General features: G+C 42.6%; 3 protein-coding genes across 7 annotated transcripts in view; all 3 read right to left on the minus strand.

The window, feature by feature from the left end:
• The window catches only part of dvl1a (dishevelled segment polarity protein 1a), a 37,225-nt gene extending 30,195 nt beyond the window's left edge, over window positions 1-7,030 (minus strand). For 2 of the 3 annotated variants that reach the window (XM_019865154.1, XM_019865156.1), the window contains exon 1: window positions 6,556-7,030. In XM_019865154.1, the coding sequence (XP_019720713.1) occupies window positions 6,556-6,725 (170 nt within the window). In that variant the 5' untranslated portion in view covers window positions 6,726-7,030. The remainder of the gene's footprint in view (window positions 1-6,555) is intronic. The other variant, XM_019865155.1, reaches the window with a different exon arrangement.
• Window positions 7,031-7,952: 922 nt separating this feature from the next.
• On the minus strand, window positions 7,953-18,176 carry LOC109512994 (matrix-remodeling-associated protein 8-like). Its single transcript, XM_019865176.1, has 10 exons — window positions 17,934-18,176; window positions 15,113-15,139; window positions 14,723-15,034; window positions 13,278-13,379; window positions 12,735-13,196; window positions 9,103-9,261; window positions 8,991-9,021; window positions 8,814-8,893; window positions 8,627-8,680; window positions 7,953-8,536 (listed from the first exon to the last, which is right to left on the minus strand). Exons 1-10 carry the CDS (start codon window positions 17,959-17,961, stop codon window positions 8,511-8,513), a joined length of 1,281 nt encoding a protein of 426 aa, XP_019720735.1. The 5' UTR covers window positions 17,962-18,176; the 3' UTR covers window positions 7,953-8,510.
• Window positions 18,177-18,279: 103 nt separating this feature from the next.
• The window catches only part of aurkaip1 (aurora kinase A interacting protein 1), a 4,345-nt gene continuing 2,897 nt past the window's right edge, over window positions 18,280-19,727 (minus strand). For all 3 annotated transcript variants that reach the window (XM_019865178.1, XM_019865180.1, XM_019865179.1), the window contains exon 4: window positions 18,280-18,673. In XM_019865178.1, coding sequence (XP_019720737.1) covers window positions 18,557-18,673 — 117 coding nt within the window. In that variant the 3' untranslated portion in view covers window positions 18,280-18,556. The remainder of the gene's footprint in view (window positions 18,674-19,727) is intronic.

Below are 19,727 nucleotides of genomic sequence, written 5' to 3' on the forward strand. Positions count from 1 at the left end.
TCGGAGAATGATGGACTCATAGCTTGTGTGGTGGGACCACTTTCGTTTGAGACACTCAGATTATTCTGAAGCAGCCTTCAAGTGCTCTGTGGTCCATGTCCACCTGTGCTGCAATAGCACACTGCAGTGGCTTCTGTAAAAAATAAAATTTGTGAAAAAAAAATACACTATACATAATGTTTTTGCAACTTTATTAGTTGAGTGTTTTTAGGTACTACCATCTTTAATATACTTTTCTTTCTCTTCTGCTGCTTTGTGAATGGCCATCCCCTCATGTCTTTTTAATGTGTCCAGCCTGTCGATGTTTCCTGCCTGCTGTGTTAGGGTGCAGTGCTTTTGGCATAAATAACAGTGCAGGCTTTCTTCAATATGCCAGAGCCAGGTAAATTGATTTAGCCACTGCTTGTCAAAACCACTGGATCATGTGTTTTTAAGACGATATGGAAATATCCGATATCCGAATAAAAAAATAATGTTTCGATCACGTACACGTTGACGTTGCATTGTTATACTCCTAATTGTAAACGGATTTATGTAGCCTCACCGACTCATCCTGTCCTGCATTCCGGCCCTCACTAGCACTAGTGTTTCAGACCAAATTTCTACATGTCTACTTGCGAGTGGATGATTTTCCCCGCCATCGCTGCAATGCTAAAAATAATAAACATGACTTTGATACGAAAGAAACTTATTTTAATAGACACGACACGCTTGGATGCAAAAAAGTACAGGGAAGTAGCAGGGAAAAAACATGATTGATCGGTTTCTTCTTGGGTAGTTGCTTCAGGTTTTTCCTGTGCACAGATGTTGATATAGCGCCTCCGTAGTGGCGCAACACTGCAACTGCAGTTAAAATCCATCACTGCTGCAGAGGGACATCAATAGCTCAATCAGCACAGCTGGAGCTTTACACTGAGTTGAGCGATATCAATCGGCCAAGCAATTTTGAATGCAGGAAAAACCCTGGTTACACAGCAAGCACACATGAAAACAGCAATAACGTTACGTACATTACCACATGCATCAGCCAGGGGATGCCGACAAGGTCAAATATTTATAACATCAGCAATCGTGTATGTATTCATTTGCACCAAAGAGGGCAGAGTTTGAATTTTGAGATCCGGTCAATAAAAGCGATCAAAATTACTGGTGCATTATATGCTTGTTTCTGTTGTTTTTTCTCCGATTCTTTTTCTTTTTTATCAACTCAGCTAAGTATCGCCCTTTGAGAAATATTTCCATTATACTGTGATTATTCACTTGTTCAGATAAGGTTCAGGGTTCAAGGCGAACTTTATTATCCCCGAGGGGCAATTTCTTTTACAGTCGGCAGTCAACAAGAAAACACCAGCAATCCACACGCACAAACTGACACAACAACTCACAACTCACGTGTTATCCCATACTATTTAGAAGGGCAATGGAAACAAGTAAGAATGAGTTTTTGCATCTGTTTGTCCTGCACCTGGCCATAATGTTGGGGTTTGGAGCCATTGCTGTCCCTTGGTAAGCAAATTTTGAAAATGTGTGTGCCGTGATGGCAGCGACTTAAGTTCAGCCGACAGAGGGTGACTGCTGTCTGCTGTAATAGAACGGACCCCCTGTTGCTAGATGTTTAGGCCTCCGATCTTGCTGCACATCGTCCGTTACAATGCGTTGCAAGCGCTTTTTGTTTGGACCAGGGATCCAAACCAGCAGATAAAAGAAAACAGGAAAACAAATTCAATAAAACATTTTCATAAAAAACAGAGGCCAAATTCAAACTTCCAAGCTTCTGATAAAAGTACACCCGCTGGTGGGCCTTAGCTCACAGAGTCTGTGTGGGCGTCAAATGTTAGCCTGGTCATACAAATTTTGATCCAGTGGTTTTGAAGGGAACGGATAATTTAGGCCTTCAAGTCCATTTTTTCAAGATCTGTGGCCAGCCTTTATGAGGCCTACAAAGAGATGCACACCAAACCTGCCGATGGCCCTCGCTGACCCAAGCACATTGAATAGTTTCAAATCATCAATGGGAGCCAAAACAAATAAAATCAAAATGGGGAAAAAAAAAATCCACATGCAAGTTTAAAGATCAATTCAGAAATATGGCCTCATAAGGATTTTATATGTTTGTCATTTGAAAACCTGTTTCCGTTAAGACGTGGATATTAAGCATGTAACTGTTATTGTCCTTACAACAAACGCTACGGTTGAAGACCATTTAACCTGACCCATTACGAAAAACAAATCTAAAACCCCAGTGATGATAGTATGATGAATTATTCTTTAGACATTCAGTTCTTCTGACCATCGTATTCGGAGTCGCAGAGCAAGCATATTCAGTCAGCTATCAAAACGGCATCATGATTGTTGTCAAATCTTACTTGGTTTTGCTGTTGGAATGAATGAGATGCACACAGGGTAGGCTGACGGCAAACTACAGTCAGCCTTGTTGTCTGAGACTCAAATGCAGGCAGCTGGCTCTGCAGCACCTCTGTGACCAGCATCTCCGCACGACCTCAAGCGCACTCCAGCACACCGGCGGCAATGACACTCACCCTGTCAACTTGAAGTCTCTGAACAAATAAAGTGGGTCGTTCAATAAGGGACTTGCCTTATGAATATTGATGGTGTTGTGAAAACAAAAACAAGTGAAGTATGAATTGTGCACAAATAATGTATGTGAATGCAAATGCGTAACTAGGACGCCGGTGGGAAGTGGAGGGACACATCCATGGCAATCAAGGGACAAGTTGAGCCGTTTGTTTGATTTTTCACACTTTGCGTGGCCGTTACTCTGACAGCTGTCAAAAAATGGCGCAAGTATATTTCAGCGATCCCCTAAGAGAAAGCCTGTTTCTTCCAGCGCGGCAGGGGTTCTACTACAGAGGACCTTGCACTTGCTGCTAATTTACATTTCAAACAGTATCCAGCCCTGCAAGGGATTTGATGTTTTCCTCCTCTGCTCAGCAGTCTTGCTGCGGCGCGGCCAGCATGGCTGCCACAAAGACTTGCCATCCTCTCTGCCTTTGACTGCCTTTGCTTCCATGGTGTGCCAGGGCCATACGCTGCAAGCACAAGCCCGACCCAAAGGCTGCAATGCACTCAGAGGCACATTTATACTCAAAGTGTCCTTGGTCCAATTGAGGCCCATACCGTGCTGATACACAACATAAAGCTACGACTGTCAATGGAGAGAGAGACGGAGAGCTTTGTTTGTTTCCATAATCCTGCTTGCTGATCACCTGAGGCCCAGGGAGCAGGAAACCGAGGATAAAGAGACACCCCAAGCCTGGCCTGCCACCAGGAAGAGCCTCTTTCCCTTCCAAGGTCAGGCTGCAGTGGAAATGGATGACGTCTGGTGGGTGGAGACGCCGCCTGCCTTCCTATACTTCCTCCGCTCGGATTGTTGCCTTTCCAGCGCGTGCTATGGGATGACAACTCGTGGTGGAATGACAAACTGACATAAATATGTCATCCTCAGCATAGGCCTGACAGATTTTCTTACCGGGACAAAAGACCCCACATTGGGGGGGGGGTGTCAGTTTCTGCACTGCTACAGTATTTAAACCTGGAATAGTCAGCAAACCATCTCTCTCTCTCAACACACACACACACACACACACACACACACACACGCGCACAAACAGACACAAGCACACACACACACACACACACACACACACACACACACACACACACACTCCATGTAGAACGTGATGAAGGTGTCTGCATAGTGCCTCACTCAGCAAGTGTCACTCCCTGACAGCAAGAGCTGACAAAGCTGAACAGCACTTGCCGAAAAATGCTCCAGGCTGCACAGCCAGTCAAGTGGAGGATTTGTCCATAATGTCAACAACACAGCAATGCCATCACAACAGTCTTAATCAATGCAAACATTAAAATATTATATTAGGGCTGGGCTATATGGTTGAAAAGTGTATCATGATATACAATAAGTATTTCATGTCAGTCGATATTGATAATAAGTTGAATGTCAATACTTTTTTTTTTTTAACCCTTCAAAATAAGGACCCGGAGAAAAGAGGCAGAATTTACATAATACTTTAAAATATAATCTTTAACCTTAAATAAGAGGTTAAAACTAGTTGCTTAGATCAAATTAACTGGTCAATTTAAATATAAAATGAATATTTAACTTAATAAGCTCAGTAGGGTTCTGCGAATCATAATATACCCATTTCACATTAGTCGATCAATAATTACTGATATTTTGACCTAATTTAAAATAAGAAAAACTATTGCATTGATACATTTCTACTTTATATGTCAGTAGCTTGGTGTGGGATGGTGCGCAATCACCACACAATAGTTTGTGGGCACACCTGCCCAGCGAGACATTACAAAAGCTGCATGTGGAAAACAAAAACAACATATTAATTGTCAATTATGGTTGACGTCGTCTGAGAAGCATTCATCGAAAAATGTATTTATAGGTTTGTACATCATGAAACTAGTGTGTAAAATGCAACGCTGTTAGAAAATAGGATAAGCAAGCTATAGAAGATCAATTTTCTCCACTGCTCATCCTGATTAGGGTGACAGGTGAGTTGGGGTGCAACGTGGACTGGTCGCCAAGCAATCGCGGGGCACGAACAACACTTACAATCACACCAGAGGACAATTTCGTCTCCAGTGAAGGTAACATACATGTTTTGGAACATCACGCAGAGAGAGATTCGAACTCAAGCGTTCGAGCGGTGAGGCAGACGTGACAAGACACTCATTACAGTGCTGCTAGCACAGTATAATTGTAATACAGAACGTACGTATCCCGTGATATTAGTCACTCTGGCCGAATATTGTGGATGTTAGTCGGAGCCTGGGCCAGTGCAGACCTGATCACAACGATCCTCATTATCGAGAGGGGCCCCCATTCAAACACAAGATCCATGTAGAACGTGATGAAGGTGTCTGCATAGTGCCTCACTCAGCAAGTGTCACTCCCTGACAGCAAGAGCTGACAAAGCTGAACAGCACTTGCCGAAAAATGCTCCAGGCTGCACAGCCAGTCAAGTGGAGGATTTGTCCATAATGTCAACAACACAGCAATGCCATCACAACAGTCTTAATCAATGCAAACATTAAAATATTATATTAGGGCTGGGCTATATGGTTGAAAAGTGTATCATGATATACAATAAGTATTTCATGTCAGTCGATATTGATAATAAGTTGAATGTCAATACTTTTTTTTTTTTAACCCTTCAAAATAAGGACCCGGAGAAAAGAGGCAGAATTTACATAATACTTTAAAATATAATCTTTAACCTTAAATAAGAGGTTAAAACTAGTTGCTTAGATCAAATTAACTGGTCAATTTAAATATAAAATGAATATTTAACTTAATAAGCTCAGTAGGGTTCTGCGAATCATAATATACCCATTTCACATTAGTCGATCAATAATTACTGATATTTTGACCTAATTTAAAATAAGAAAAACTATTGCATTGATACATTTCTACTTTATATGTCAGTAGCTTGGTGTGGGATGGTGCGCAATCACCACACAATAGTTTGTGGGCACACCTGCCCAGCGAGACATTACAAAAGCTGCATGTGGAAAACAAAAACAACATATTAATTGTCAATTATGGTTGACGTCGTCTGAGAAGCATTCATCGAAAAATGTATTTATAGGTTTGTACATCATGAAACTAGTGTGTAAAATGCAACGCTGTTAGAAAATAGGATAAGCAAGCTATAGAAGATCAATTTTCTCCACTGCTCATCCTGATTAGGGTGACAGGTGAGTTGGGGTGCAACGTGGACTGGTCGCCAAGCAATCGCGGGGCACGAACAACACTTACAATCACACCAGAGGACAATTTCGTCTCCAGTGAAGGTAACATACATGTTTTGGAACATCACGCAGAGAGAGATTCGAACTCAAGCGTTCGAGCGGTGAGGCAGACGTGACAAGACACTCATTACAGTGCTGCTAGCACAGTATAATTGTAATACAGAACGTACGTATCCCGTGATATTAGTCACTCTGGCCGAATATTGTGGATGTTAGTCGGAGCCTGGGCCAGTGCAGACCTGATCACAACGATCCTCATTATCGAGAGGGGCCCCCATTCAAACACAAGACTTAATGTTTGATTCGGCTCTTGCGTTCTCTCATTAACCCAAGGATTGCGAGTGAAAATCCATCTTTGAGATTTTCAAATCAGCAGAAGCCCCCTAGAATACAATCAAGAGTGAAATGAAAAATACAGAAAAAGATGTCCTCATAATGCATGACAATAATGACGTTGTGCTCCCTTCCTTATAACCGAACTATCTGCAGTCGGTGTTCCAAAAGATGTGACACAAGAAAAAACGAGAACGCGCGTGTGCGTGAACTCACGGACGGATCTGGTGTGAGCTTGAACACTCGTCCAGCTCGTCCACCGCGCACTGGAACGACCGCCCGGAATAATGAGCAGGTGTTCAGGAAGCGTGCCAACGCGCACGGCGCTACACGGCCAATAAGACAATCGGCACAATAACAATAACAACAACAACAACCACCGACAACAAAACAAGGTCCATCGCGGTCACTCACCCGAAATCCTGGTCCATCGATTTGAAGAAGAATTTGTAGCTGTGGACGGGTCGATTGTTGAGCACATTTTTGAAATCGGCTAAGGTGACTTTGTCCGGAGAAACCGCGAGTTTGACCAGATAGGGAGTCTCCTCCTCGTCTATGTGATAAATGATTTTGGTCTCCGCCATGAGACCGAGAGAAGGGCAAGCATTGGCGGAGGCACACTGCAACAGAATGGCAAGAAGCAGGCCTGCCTGGCCGCCTGCCTGCCTGCCTGTCTGTCTGCCTGCCTGCTACGCTTCAAAGCAGCGAGCAGCACGCGCTATTCAAAGACTGTCCGCCTGGGGGACGAGCCCAATGTGGATCCCGACATGTTCGCCTGCGTCCCGCCCGTCTTTCTGCTCCACGGAGCTCCGGTGGCTGTAAAACAGGAAGGGATAGTCAGCCCACATCCTTGCCATTTGCTGCTGGGAGAAACGTTTACTCGCCTTTCAAGCTCCCCGTTGACGACACGCTGCTGGCACCTAGTGGTGGGCTTAGGGATTTCGCACATAGGCAGCTTCTCCTATAGGGGACGCCTAGATCGCTGTTTTGTACGTCTGCGTCGCCGCCATATTCGATGCGGAATGAGTGAATGACCTCATTCATTTCCCGCATTCGAGATGCAGATGATTTTGTCAGGAGTAATTTAAAACCTCTTTTCTTAATTTTTGAAACAGAAGTAAAGCAGTACCTAAGTTCTATTATGGATTCTAAAAACAAGAAAGCTATTAAAACTCTGGCTATATGCTCCTTATTTGAAATTTTTGTTTAAAATCCCCTGGCTTCTTTTTTGTTTCAATGTTTGTAATATGTATATGTATTAACAACATGTTCATTTTGTTTTGTGTTTGTTGAGAATTGTAGTATTATAACTTGTTCAAATAAAGATTCTAAAAAAAAATAAATAAAAAATTTAAAAAAATTAAAAAAAAAAAAGATGATTTTGTCAGACATTTTTCAGTGGGGTGGCGAGGGAAGGGTAACACGCCTTACTGAGGCGTGGTTGTACATGTTTGCGTGCGTCCGTGCGTCATTCTCTCTCATGGCATCCACAGTCAGGCTTTCATGAAATAAAATTCACACCTATCCACAATGCCCATCACACACACAATCAAACAGGATCAAGTCGAAATAAACACCCCAAAAACGTTATGATGAGCTTAATTAAATAGATAATGCAATTTTCTTTGCTTTTGTGTACTATCTCGTAGTTTACTTTTATCTTATGCACCGACTCACCAGCTAACAGTCACTCAGAGTGGTCAATTGTCACAGACGGCCAACATTTTGCACTCAAATCAATGAGAGCAAGATTTCATTTTATTTATTTAAAACTGGTATTGTTGGGGAAAAAAACTAATTCCGACAGGCGATTGTTGAACATGTTTTTTATTTTATATATATTTTTTTGGGGTGGGGTGGGGTATACACAGTGGGAAACAATTTCCATACATAAACACAAGGATGGTACCATCAAAACGTATCACAACATTTGGTGATTTTGTCCACATACAGTAAAGTAACTTGAAAAATTAAATACAGCAGAATTTATGCAAAAAAAAAACATGACAAAAGCATCTATCGTATAAAAAGAGCTGTGAGCTAGCAGCTCTGCATGCATGCACTTTACACCTAAATTAGGCTGGAAAATGAAATATAATGTATGTTACACCACATCGCAACAGGAAAAACAATTGCATGAAACCTCATATTCTGCATCAACAATAAAATATCAAATAAAAGTGATTGTAATTTTCTGAAATGCAAGCAATGAAACCAAAACTGAAGGTGTAAAAAAAAAAAAAAAAAAGAAGCTTTGTGCTATGTGGAGTTTCAGCAGAGGAAGTGTTTCTCCTCTGCGTTGTTGGCTTCATTTTTCCCTTCTCTCACATCGTTTGCCCTGGTCCTGCCAGCAGCATCTCCAAGACGCCTTACTTCCACAGGATTCCGTCAAAGTCTGCATGAAGATGGAATGAGAGGCAATGCAAATGTTTAGTTGCTGGAGAGCTGAGGCGGCCTAACTGCTCTGTATTCTGTGACGGCTCACCCTTGTTGCAGTCTTTGCTCAAGTCTTTCTCTTTCAGGAGGTTGTTTTTGTAATCTGTGTAGTGCGCGCGCGCGCGCACACACACACACACACACACACACACACACACACACACACACACACACACACACACACACGTAAAATCGGGAGTCTTATTTTTCACTTTGACACACCGAACACGATCTACCTGAATTCAGTGGCTCTTGGTTGCGGGGCTTCAGCTCCGTGCAGTCCACTGAGCACTGTCCTTCATTTATGACGTTTCTCCTGCGCAGACATGTTTTTTTGTTTTTGTATGTTTCTCTTTAAACAAAAGCATTGAATTTACAATGACTTCATTTTCAGGAGCTCTTTTAAGTCTTACTCGTCATATCTGCGCAGGTCATATGCCAGGCCTGCAAAGAATATCCAAATAGTCAAAAGAGCTTCTCCACTGAGTGTCTTGTCCTGTATGCTGTATGATAAAGAGATGATACCTCTCTTTTTACGTCGCCGAGTCAGCACAATGATTGCCACACCGATGAAGGCCAGAAGCAGGAAGGTTGCCAGGAAGTAGCCCAAATGCTGCACGAAATAGCCTCGGTGCTCTGGGAGGATGACGTTGACCACGTGAGGACTGTCAATGTCTTCGATCCCTGTGAAGAGGTGACAACGAGGGGATCATATAAACACTTGAGCTAATCACTTTTTGGGTGATCCCCGCCATTGGCAGGACCTCGCTCTTCGCAATTGGCTTTGGTCCCGTCCCGTTCCCCCATGAATATCGTATGTAAACACAACTGTTTTCAATCTCTTCAAGACTTTTTCTTATCCCTTTCTGTTTTTCAAAGAGAGAGAAAAAGCAGAGAGCATCGAGTTAAATGTCAAAATGCCTGTCGCCAGGAGTAACTTCCAGACAATTTTTTTTTTCCCCTACCTCATAAAAAGCAGACAGGATGACCACAAAGGAGAGGAAAAGTGTGACGAGGGACAAATTCTCTTATGGTGTCTTTCTGCATGTTGCTTTGCAATTCCCTTTCACAATTTTCTACATCATATTTAATGGACAATACCGTTTTCCTTTTTCTAGGTGGGAAATGACTTTCAGACTTTCAGCTGTTCTTTCAACACCGCAAGCAATGACAGACAATAGTTGCACTCACAGACCACAACGCTCGCTATGAAAAATTCTCTCGTGTTATGTTCCGATTATACGAACCACTGCACCATTAAAATGCAGTGTAGTGCTACACTAAAAGTACATAAAACAATAAAAGCTCATATTGAACATTAAAATTGTCACTCGAAAGTAAGCATCATTACTTTGTAAAGGTAGCCTTACAGCTTTGGCATTATATATACAGTGCCTTGCATACATATTCACACCCCTAAATTTTGGATTGTATCAACCAGATTCCAAAAATTATATATATAGAGAGAGAGAGAGAGAGAGAGAGAGAGAGAGAGAGAGAGAGAGAGAGAGAGAGAGAGAAAGAGAGAGAGAGAGAGAGAGAGAGAGAGAGAGAGAGAGAGAGAGAGAGAGATTTCCCCGAGAAAGTGTACACACAACCCTCCTTTCACGCTTGAAATATACAGTACAGACGCTCCCCGATTTACGAACATTCGTGTTACGAACAACGCAAATTCTACAACTGAATTCTAATAGCCTCAGGCTGTGGAAAGGACATTTGACAGTGTATCTGTATTGGTGTTATGATAATATGTCAACAAATGACATTTGAAATCAAATTGTAATTACAATTCTAGGGCGGGTGCAATAAGGTTTATTTTCCCAAATGGGTCAGCCTTCCATACTCATACGTGTGTACAGATGACTTCACACACAGCACAGTCCTCCAAAAGCGCTGAGTGAGTTTTTGCCGTGGGCGAGGGAGGCATCATTTGCAAGTCAGTGATGTGGAAGTGGCTTGATTTGAGATGAAAGAGGCTTGTGATAGCTCGTTGATCATCTGTAGGAATCTATGATGACAGATTCAATCAGCAAAAACTCTTGTTTGTCATTTCCGATGATTTCGGGTGTGCTGATGAGCGCAAACGTTCGTTTTACGCTCCAAGGGCAGCGGGGCATCAAGAACTGACCAGAATGCTGATTGAATGGCAGTCAATGGCCACATGTGAACGGAGGGACTGGTTAAAGGGCACGGGGGATCTACCCTCTGACCGCATATTCCCCCCACCCCCGCATGACACAGCTGGTCTAGTTGCGGAATAGATACAACAGACTTCTGTCGACCGCTGGTAAACAAGCCCCACCCGAGGCCAATACACATCAGCTGAGAAAACAACCGAAGCCCGGCTAAGCGAAGGATAACAAACCAAAGTCAGGATAGAGTTGAATATGCTTGGAACTTGTAGGAAATTGGGTCAAACGTAGAGAGAAATGACACTGCACTCCCTAGATGGCTGGCGCCTACTCAGTTGTTAAAATGTCTCCAGATGGAATTTTTGAAAAAAGTTAGTCTAGAAAATGAGCTGAGACATTAAAAAACATGATTCACTGTAAGCCTCTTTTTCTTGTTTATTCTAAAGTCTACTGTGCTCTTCCTCTTGCAGGAGAAACTGGGCACAAAGAGTGAGCTGACTTAAGTGACCAACTATGTCTGTAAACGTAATTGCAGCTGTGCTTTCCCCCTCTTCTCATTTAAGGAGTTATCCAACAAGGAAAAATCTTGAGCGTTGCTTACACCTAGAAGAAAAATGTGTTAAATTCCCTGTAAACTGTGCTCGTTCGTGTGACCCCCCCCCCTTGCTGTGCTGCCTCGTGGAATGAGTTTAAAAATATAATTATGACGATAGTATCAATAATAACAACAATAAAAATTATCATAATGATGTGTTCAATTAACTGATTTCAACAATGATTTCAGAGGGTTTGATGCGCACTGACACATATTTATGAATGAAACAATTTGTGTTCGACCTTGTCCCAGTACTGTGACGTGGCCTGAGCAAGCGTCAGGTTTCAAAGGATTTTCTGCCAGCAGACTGTCACTTCCCAGGCGCATTGTCAACACTCTCTCACTCCTCCTGCTGCACTGGGCTGCCCAGCTTGGTGGAGAGTCTTGTGCCAAATTGGTAAACAAAATATCGTCAGGCTTGCGCTGTCATTAAAATCAGGACTCGAGGGCATTTGTGCCACGCCACAGATGTGCGGTCTACAAAAATAGAGCCATGTATCACAAAAATTCAGTCCTACATAGTTCTCAGTCTTTGCATGTTTTCAGCAATTATCTTTAACCATGTTTAAAAAGTAAGGATGTCTTGTTCTGTGACCACGTAATTTTCAGCTGAACGGGTATCAGGCAAAAAGATCGGTTTTCTTCATTTTCTGAAATGTGATAGATCACAAAGTGACCAAATAATTAGAAGCTACTGAATAAATATAATGTCAAATTGGCAGTAATATCTCCATGTTATATTACACAATATTACGTTGTTGGGTTTTTTTGTTTTTGTTTTTTTGGGGGGGTCAGAATAACAGTAAGAGTCTGCCAGCTTTGAAAGGGTCCTTCAATACTATGGTGACAAGTTCTGTTTGCATCGCCGGGAAATAAAATGGATAAAATGCATGACACAATTTCATGAAAATGAATTTTTATAGTGTCCTGCATGTTGATATGTATTGCACTTAGTGCGTATAAATGTCATGGCTATAGTGAATGGATTTGCAAATTTTATGCTAAAACCCCATGAAGAGTTTCAGTACAAAAAAAAAAAAAAAAGACGTAAAATAAAACATGTCTGAGATGGACCAATACACATTTTGAATTGTTCAATATGCGTATCAAAGAAAGATTTAACTTTATTTTGAGAGCGTTACAAAAAGCAATTGGCACTGATTTGGTGTATTGGGCCATGTAATATAAATGTAAATATGTATGATAATATATATAGCATCTATACTGTACATATTTAGGTAAGGAATGTAGACCAATTCCATGTGAGCTCTCTTTTTTTTTTTTTTTTTTTAATTTGTATTACCGAGGTTTCGGACCGCAACTCGGAATGGGCAGAACCTGAAAATCAAAAAAGTGTGATGAAGACATCCCTCTTTAGAAAAAATTCTCCAAATTCATTTTCCAGGGTCTTTCAATTGTGACAGGCTTACTTGGTTCGGGTTCCTCATTGTGGAAAGCCATTGATGCTGTGGTGGCCTCTGACGGAAGCGAAGGTCCCACAGTGAGTCTAAAGATGCGTCTCTCGTGCACGCCGCAGTAGTGGTGGTGCAGGTGGCAGGAGTAGAGGCCTTTATCAACCGGCTTCAAGTCAGATATGGACAGCGAAAAATCCCCGACTGTAAACGCGTCCTCTGCCACGCTCATTTTCTTGTCGGCAAAGAGGGGCCCGTAATCCCGGCGTTCTCCTGAAGCGTAGAGGTCCACCAAGCGGTCAGCTCTGTCTGGACGCACCCCCGGGGGCTGGAAGTCCCAGTGGGCCACCTGCTGCTGGTCCTCCTGGAGACCGTCTCTCCACAGGGGGTTCCGGTTAACGCATGGCAACGCCACCGAGCTTCCCAACAACACCACAAAAATGGTCTTCTCTCCATCCCAGTAACGCTTCTCCTTGTTAGCTGCCAAGCGTGAGACACTGTTCATGATTTTGCCTGCTCGCATTCCAACCGTAACGCAACAACACGATGGACATCTCTCACCTGACTTGGTCACATTGAGCTGAATTTGAACCGACTGCTGATTCTGGCAGTAATGATGGTGCAGATTACATGTGTATACTCCTCGGTCACTTTGCACCACATCTGGTGGAAGAAGATACCACAGTTCATACAGATTAAATACCCCGAAAAGTAGTGTTTGTTTCAAAAGACATTAGACATGTTTGAAGATAACGGACAACTATGTAGCACTCACTTGTGGAGATAAAGCGTTAAATACTATTTTTCAACAAATCAGATTTACAGATTTTTTTTTTTTACAGGGGCAAAAAAGCTGAACGCTACAAACACAGAAACGATGCAAACAAACACACACACACATAAACAACTGCAAAAAAAAGTGGCAAATAGCAAAAACACACCACGCCCCAAACAGCTACGAGAGAGAACTATGCTGCAAGTTGACCCTTCACACTAGAAGTGCGGTACTATGTGGGGATGTGACCAAAAGGGATGGACCAGTCCTTTTTGTTTTGTTTGTCATTCCTGTGTTTGCAGCTTTAGAATAATTGCAGCATGTTTGGCCCCATCAGCCACCACATAAAACGATTCTGAGTGACATACTTTGGACTCCTGGCCACAAGGTACAGAACTTTGTATGCACTTAATCAATAATTTTGGGGAAAATCCCTTTTTCCCCCTCCAATTCAGTTATCCATGGACTTTCATGATTTGCAGGCTGGGCTGGTCCACTGTATTCTACTCACCGCTGCTTTAAGCGAACATATTATTAGCGACTCAAACATATAGCTGTTTGTAGTTAATGTGTAGGAACGAACGAGGCCAGACAAAGTAGCATCCATTTTTTGGGGTTGTAACAGTGGTATTTGACTGATGAGTGGAGCGTAGTTTCAGCGAATTAAGAGGACAAAACCACAGCATTTGAGAGTGGAGACAATGTCTTGATTCTTTTTTACCATTTTGAAGCTGCATTTGGTAGACTTGATGATCATTTTGAATCATTCAAATTTAGGAGGGCTGTTCAAATCTTCTCTTTGGTGCGCCAATTATGGATGACATTTATTTTCACTTTCCAGGGTCTTTAATAATGAAATGCTGTGATGGCAGAATGGTTAGTACTGTTGCCTAACAGTACACCATTTCAGCTCAGAGTTCAAAACAGGTCAAGTATATTAGAATATGCTCAAGAGTGACTTGCCTAGAGTTGCAAATATAAATGATTGTCTCTAAGACTGGTGTCAAAATCAGGGCCAGTAGGCCTGCCTGCGACATCCTTTTAGGTGACCCATGAAAGCTTGCACAAGTTTTGCTCGACTTCAACTGAAAACGAGTTATGTATCCTGAAAATGAAACGAATCAAATGCAGGGGCAATTGTATTACATATTAGGTAAGGTTAGTGGCCTAATACACCATCAATTGTCCACTAAAAGGAGGGATGAGGGGATAGGGTGAGACCAAGTCTTACTGCTGATGACTAGGGAGAAGTTGCCATCTTTGAATGCAGAGCCCGGAATGGAAATGCGACCCTTGTTGAAGTTGTTGTAGACCCTCAGGCGGGCCCCCGGGGACATATCCAGGACCCGTTCCACCGAGTATTTGGGAGTATTGCGCATCACGTCCCAGTGCACCACCCTCTGACGGTCCTTCAGTCTGTCCTGGGTCCACAGCATGCGAGGGCTGTGGCAAGGCAGGACGGCTGTACTCCCGATAGGGAGCGTGATGTTCTGGGCTTCAACCACCACACCCAGTCTGCTGTTGGTGCTCCTCTGAGCCCATGCTGATGTCAGACACAAACACACAGCCTAAGAACACCAATCATGACAAACATGAGCTCCTGGCAAAAGAACTGCTTTACCTTCTGGCAGGAGGAGCACAGCAAGAACTGCAACAGACACAGAAAGAGGCTAATTAGGATAAACCTTTCCTGCTGTGGCATCAGTTTTGCCTCTCATTCTTCATTTTGACCTGAGTTAGGAGTCAAGAGACACTGCAAATTGATTTGGCTGAAAAAAATAAACTGCGGCAAAATAAGGAGGCGGCTTTTGACGGGAGGTCAGAAATATTCTCCTCAAATATATTTTTTTCCGTTTGTGTTTTCCGGCTTTGTGTGGCAGTTTTGTTTACTAAAGGAGTGTGTTTACTGAGGCAGAGGTGGATGAGATGCCCACAGCAGCTTTATTCATGCGGGCTTCTGCTGGCCCGTCACCGATCTGCGATCTTTAGGGGATGAAGAAGGTACGTGGCTGCCGCCGGCATCTGGTGGTGCTGTTTTATTGCCTCTGCCTGCACTCAACACCCGGGTGTCTGCCTGACAACACTACTTTGTATCACAGTGTACTGAATGGGCAGATTACTTTGAGAACATTGAAACGCAAACTATTCCTGAGATGAATTTGTTTCTAACAACTACAAAAAGAGGATTGGCTGCAACAACTCCAAAAACCTCACTGAGTTGTTTCCATTGCGTACAGCAGAGGACAATAAATGCAGTGAACCTGCAAATGGGGTGGTGGGACCCTGCACCAGCTTGGTGATAGCAGCGAGGTTGACCAGCTGGTGTCTTGGTGGTGTCACCAGCTACCAGCAGGGCAACAACAGCATATTGCTTTGGCTCAGTTGTTTGCATGGGTTGCCTAGTGACTGAAGGTTTGACTGTTCCAATCTTGGCTGTTTTGTTTTGCTGCTGCTGCTGTTTTGGGCCTAATGGTGACATCAGCAAGACCGGCACGAAAACACAATAAAACCATGCTGGTATGTGCTGTTGGGTGTTTTTTAAGCAGGACATTGAAAAGGCTGGGAAGTTTGATGACAACCCACAGTGGTCAGTGTTGCTTGAGTGCAGGTTGGTTGCTAGTTGCACCATAGCCTTTTGGCAGATGACAAAAGTCCATGTGTGGCTTAGTGAGGTAGAGGTAAAACTAAGTGTTTCATCCCAGCACCTTTAATTTGGCACTTGCACTCTCCAGAGTGAGTCATGAGGTTGGTTTAACAATGCGTTACTCAAATCACCAAAACCAACCATTTGCCAATTATTTGACGTTTAAACCTGGTGACAATTTGCGACCGCAGCAATCAGATAAACATCACCCCTGCGGTGAAGCCAAAATGTGCGAGTCAAATAACAAGTATGCCTTTCCTCTGCACATTTTGTGTGATTCATGGATATCAGGGCTGTGTCAGACGTTTACTCATTGCCACATCACAGCAACCGAGAAAAAAACCTGTGCAGCTGCACATTTAGACACAAGTACAAAGGCCCCCCCAGCGGCTGCTGTGGATGTTTTCACAACGATGCGGATGGAAGCCAAGTATTACACGTGATTTATCTTCATAAATATTTTTTTCCCACCTAAACTAATGAGTTATAGAATTAGCAACAGAAATGCTTTTGTTAAAATGATAACATTATTCAAAACTGTAACCGCATCCAAATACAGTACACCCATCAATCCATTCCTCTATAGGCCACCGCTTTTTGAGGGTCAAGGGTGAGCTGGGGCCAATCTCTGCTGACTGAGCCAGAGGCTGGGTATGCCCCGGACTGGTCGCCAGCCAATCACAGTGCACATATAGACAACCATTCACACCTAAGGACAATTCCGAGTCTTAAACCTACAGGGAGAACATGCCAACTCCAGAGAGGAAAACCGAGATTAAAAACCTGAATCTTCTTCGAACTGTGAGGCAGATATTGCGCTCACAAGTAGTCCACAATGCTGCCCTGAAGGTTGGCACTTTTAGCAATTTCATGACATCACCGATTACCTAAATTATACAATTATTTTGCTGAGTACCCCCAAGGTACGGTTCGCTGACCCCTGGGACCTTGATCGGAGAATACCTGCTGAACAGTACATATTTAAAATCATACAGTTACTCCTATCAACCTTAGCTTTGGGCCAATTAATAGCTCTGATATTAATATGACGTACAGTATGACAAAAAACTGACATCCCTGCATGAATGCAGCCTTTCTAGCTAGTGGTGATGGAGTCATATCTAAAAAGGGTTAATTTGCTATACAAGGACCTTTTTGTTAAACTGGCGGTAAATATTTTGGTTGGAAAAAACTATAGCCTTTATGGGTTGAAATGATAGTTGTTTCATTGTGTGAGCATGACGAGGGGGTCCCTTATCTTCCCAGGATCCTTTGAACAGTTACTTCAATAAAGAAATAATGGTTGAGCCCCCCAGTTCCACATACTCGGCACCCGCGGGGAAACGCTCATTAGCGACACACATTTCAATGAGGGGCGCTTGAAAATGCTGACTCCTCTGCTCACGCCTCATCTAACAAGAACCACATTGGGCCAAAACCATACCAAAAAAAAAAAATCCCCTGGGCCAAGACGACTCATTTTTCTTGGCAATGTGCAGTTCATGTCCAGTCTTTGTTCTGCCATACTGGACATTTCAGATGGAGTACTTACCCAGATAATACAGTAAAAACTAACGGTGATAAAGTTGTACAAAAATGGGCAACATTCTGACTAAGTGTATTTTTTTTGTTAGCTTTCCTTCAAAAATATGGAAAAAAAAAACACCGCACACCGAAGAACAGAACTTGTCGGTTCACCGCACACCGAAGAACAGAACTTGTCGGTTTAGAATCTCAGTTGGAATGGACCTCGGTTCATTTCATTTGCTTTTTTTTTACGCAAGAAAAATGAACTTACCTGGCAGTAGAGTCTTAAAGACGTGCATGTCGAGCACTGAGGGGACAAAAGAAGTTCAGAGACGACCAAGTTCTATGAGGTGCGTGTACTTGTTTTCGTCAAGCACGTCTGGATGCCGAATCGCAGTCTCCAGACGCCCCGCCCCGCCTCCGCAGCAAATGAAACCGAACAGGGGTAAAACCAGAACACGTTCACAAACTACACTGACGCGACCCACAAATAGGCCTCGACACATTCGGAGTGGATGAAGAAACAGCATCGCAGTACAACATAGTTTGTTTGTGTGTGTGTGTGTTCAAAACCAACATGATTTACAGTATTTGATTTTAATAATCACACACTCACAAATGTTTTACCAATTTAATTTTCCGAGCAAGAAAGTTTAGAGTACGGCCTGCCGAATGAAGGAGTTGTGGTAATTGTGGTAGGCATGCTTCTCCCTTGCAACAATACCGCCACCTACAGTATTCAAGAGGAACTGCGCCTGTTGCTCAACGAAACCACAAGTACATTGAGGACTGCACAGATACTCAATGTTGAAACATGATTTTATTTTTAAAACAGCAACAACAAAACAGGGAAGATGGTCGAACAAGTTGTCTGGTGTGAAAAAAACGTGAGTGTCAGTCCTTTCTGTTTCCGTGTTGTTTTATGAAGAGTTTTGGTGTACTCCATCCCTCTGGCGCCTTCTTCAGACCAGCACGCATCCAAATCCTTTTCAAGTCCTTCTCAAAACGCTTCTGCACAAAGCAAAAAAGCTTTTTTATTGATCAATTTCTTCATGAAAACAAGAAGTTCTCTGAATTTGCTTAAATTGGATTCTTGTGAATTTCCCTTTTTTTCAAATTAAAAACATCAAAAGAACACTTTCATTAGTATATTCAAATGAAAAGAATTTGTTTGTGGAAAAATACATTTCTATGTGCAAATTGTTCAATGTGTTTTGTCATACAGTATGCTGGGGGAATCTTATTCTTTAAAATGTATAAGTTGAAAAAAAAAATCAAACTTTTATAAAAAATCCACTGCAATTTATTCATTTATTTTGATCACTGCCTATAAAAGTCGACACACCTCTGTTCAAATGCAGGTTTTTGCGCAATAAAATAATGAGACATAGATCAGTTATTTCTCAACTTTTCCCACCATTAATGGGGCCTTTCAATTGCAAAGATGTTTATCGTTGCACAAGTGTGCAGGCCCTCTTAAGAAGTGGCTGTGTTCAAAATTACCAAAGTTCACACCCGAAATAAAGTTCAGTTGTTCTAATCGGCTTTACCCGGCTTTATTGATTTATGTTGCTTTCTAGCAGAAGACTGAATATTTTGTGATAACACTGATGGGTATTTGGAAACTGTTCAAAATTCTCAGCACTTATCTGGAAAAAAAAAAAGCTGCCCGCAAGGCCGGTGACATGTCCAGCATTCTGCAGGTCTGGTGCTGATTTGGTGAAGACGAGTGTTGTTTTAGCACCAACCACAGCTTTTGGAATTATGGCCCAACATTTGCTTGGCTTCATCAAACCGTAACACATTTTGCCAAAAGCGTTTAGGAGATTTCAAGTGTGTTTTGTTGTTGTTGTTGTTGTTTTGTAGACTGCCACCCTACCCCCCAAGTTTAGACATGTGAAGCAGACAGGTGATGGTTTTTGACATGTACTGAACAGCCAATACTTGCCAGAAATTCTTAAAGCTCTTTCAATATTTCTGGCAGACTCGTGGCAGCCTCATTAACGTGTTTCTCTCTCTCTCTCTCTCTCTCTATCTCTCTCTCTCTCTCTCTCTCTCTCTCTCC

This window comes from Hippocampus comes, unplaced genomic scaffold (genome assembly GCF_001891065.2).
Source record: "Hippocampus comes isolate QL1 unplaced genomic scaffold, H_comes_QL1_v1.1 scaffold124, whole genome shotgun sequence".
NCBI lineage: Eukaryota > Metazoa > Chordata > Actinopteri > Syngnathiformes > Syngnathidae > Hippocampus > Hippocampus comes.

Bases quoted from the DNA above. Each gene is read 5' to 3' on its own strand.
- LOC109512994 (XM_019865176.1), bottom strand. From the start codon at position 17,961: ATGCACGTCTTTAAGACTCTACTGCCAG. The intron at 9,262-12,734 runs GTAAGCCTGTCA...ACCTCTTCACAG, and splicing joins CAATGAGGAACCCGAACCAA to GGATCGAAGACATTGACAGT. The intron at 9,022-9,102 runs GTATCATCTCTT...TATTCTTTGCAG, and splicing joins TCGGCGACGTAAAAAGAGAG to GCCTGGCATATGACCTGCGC.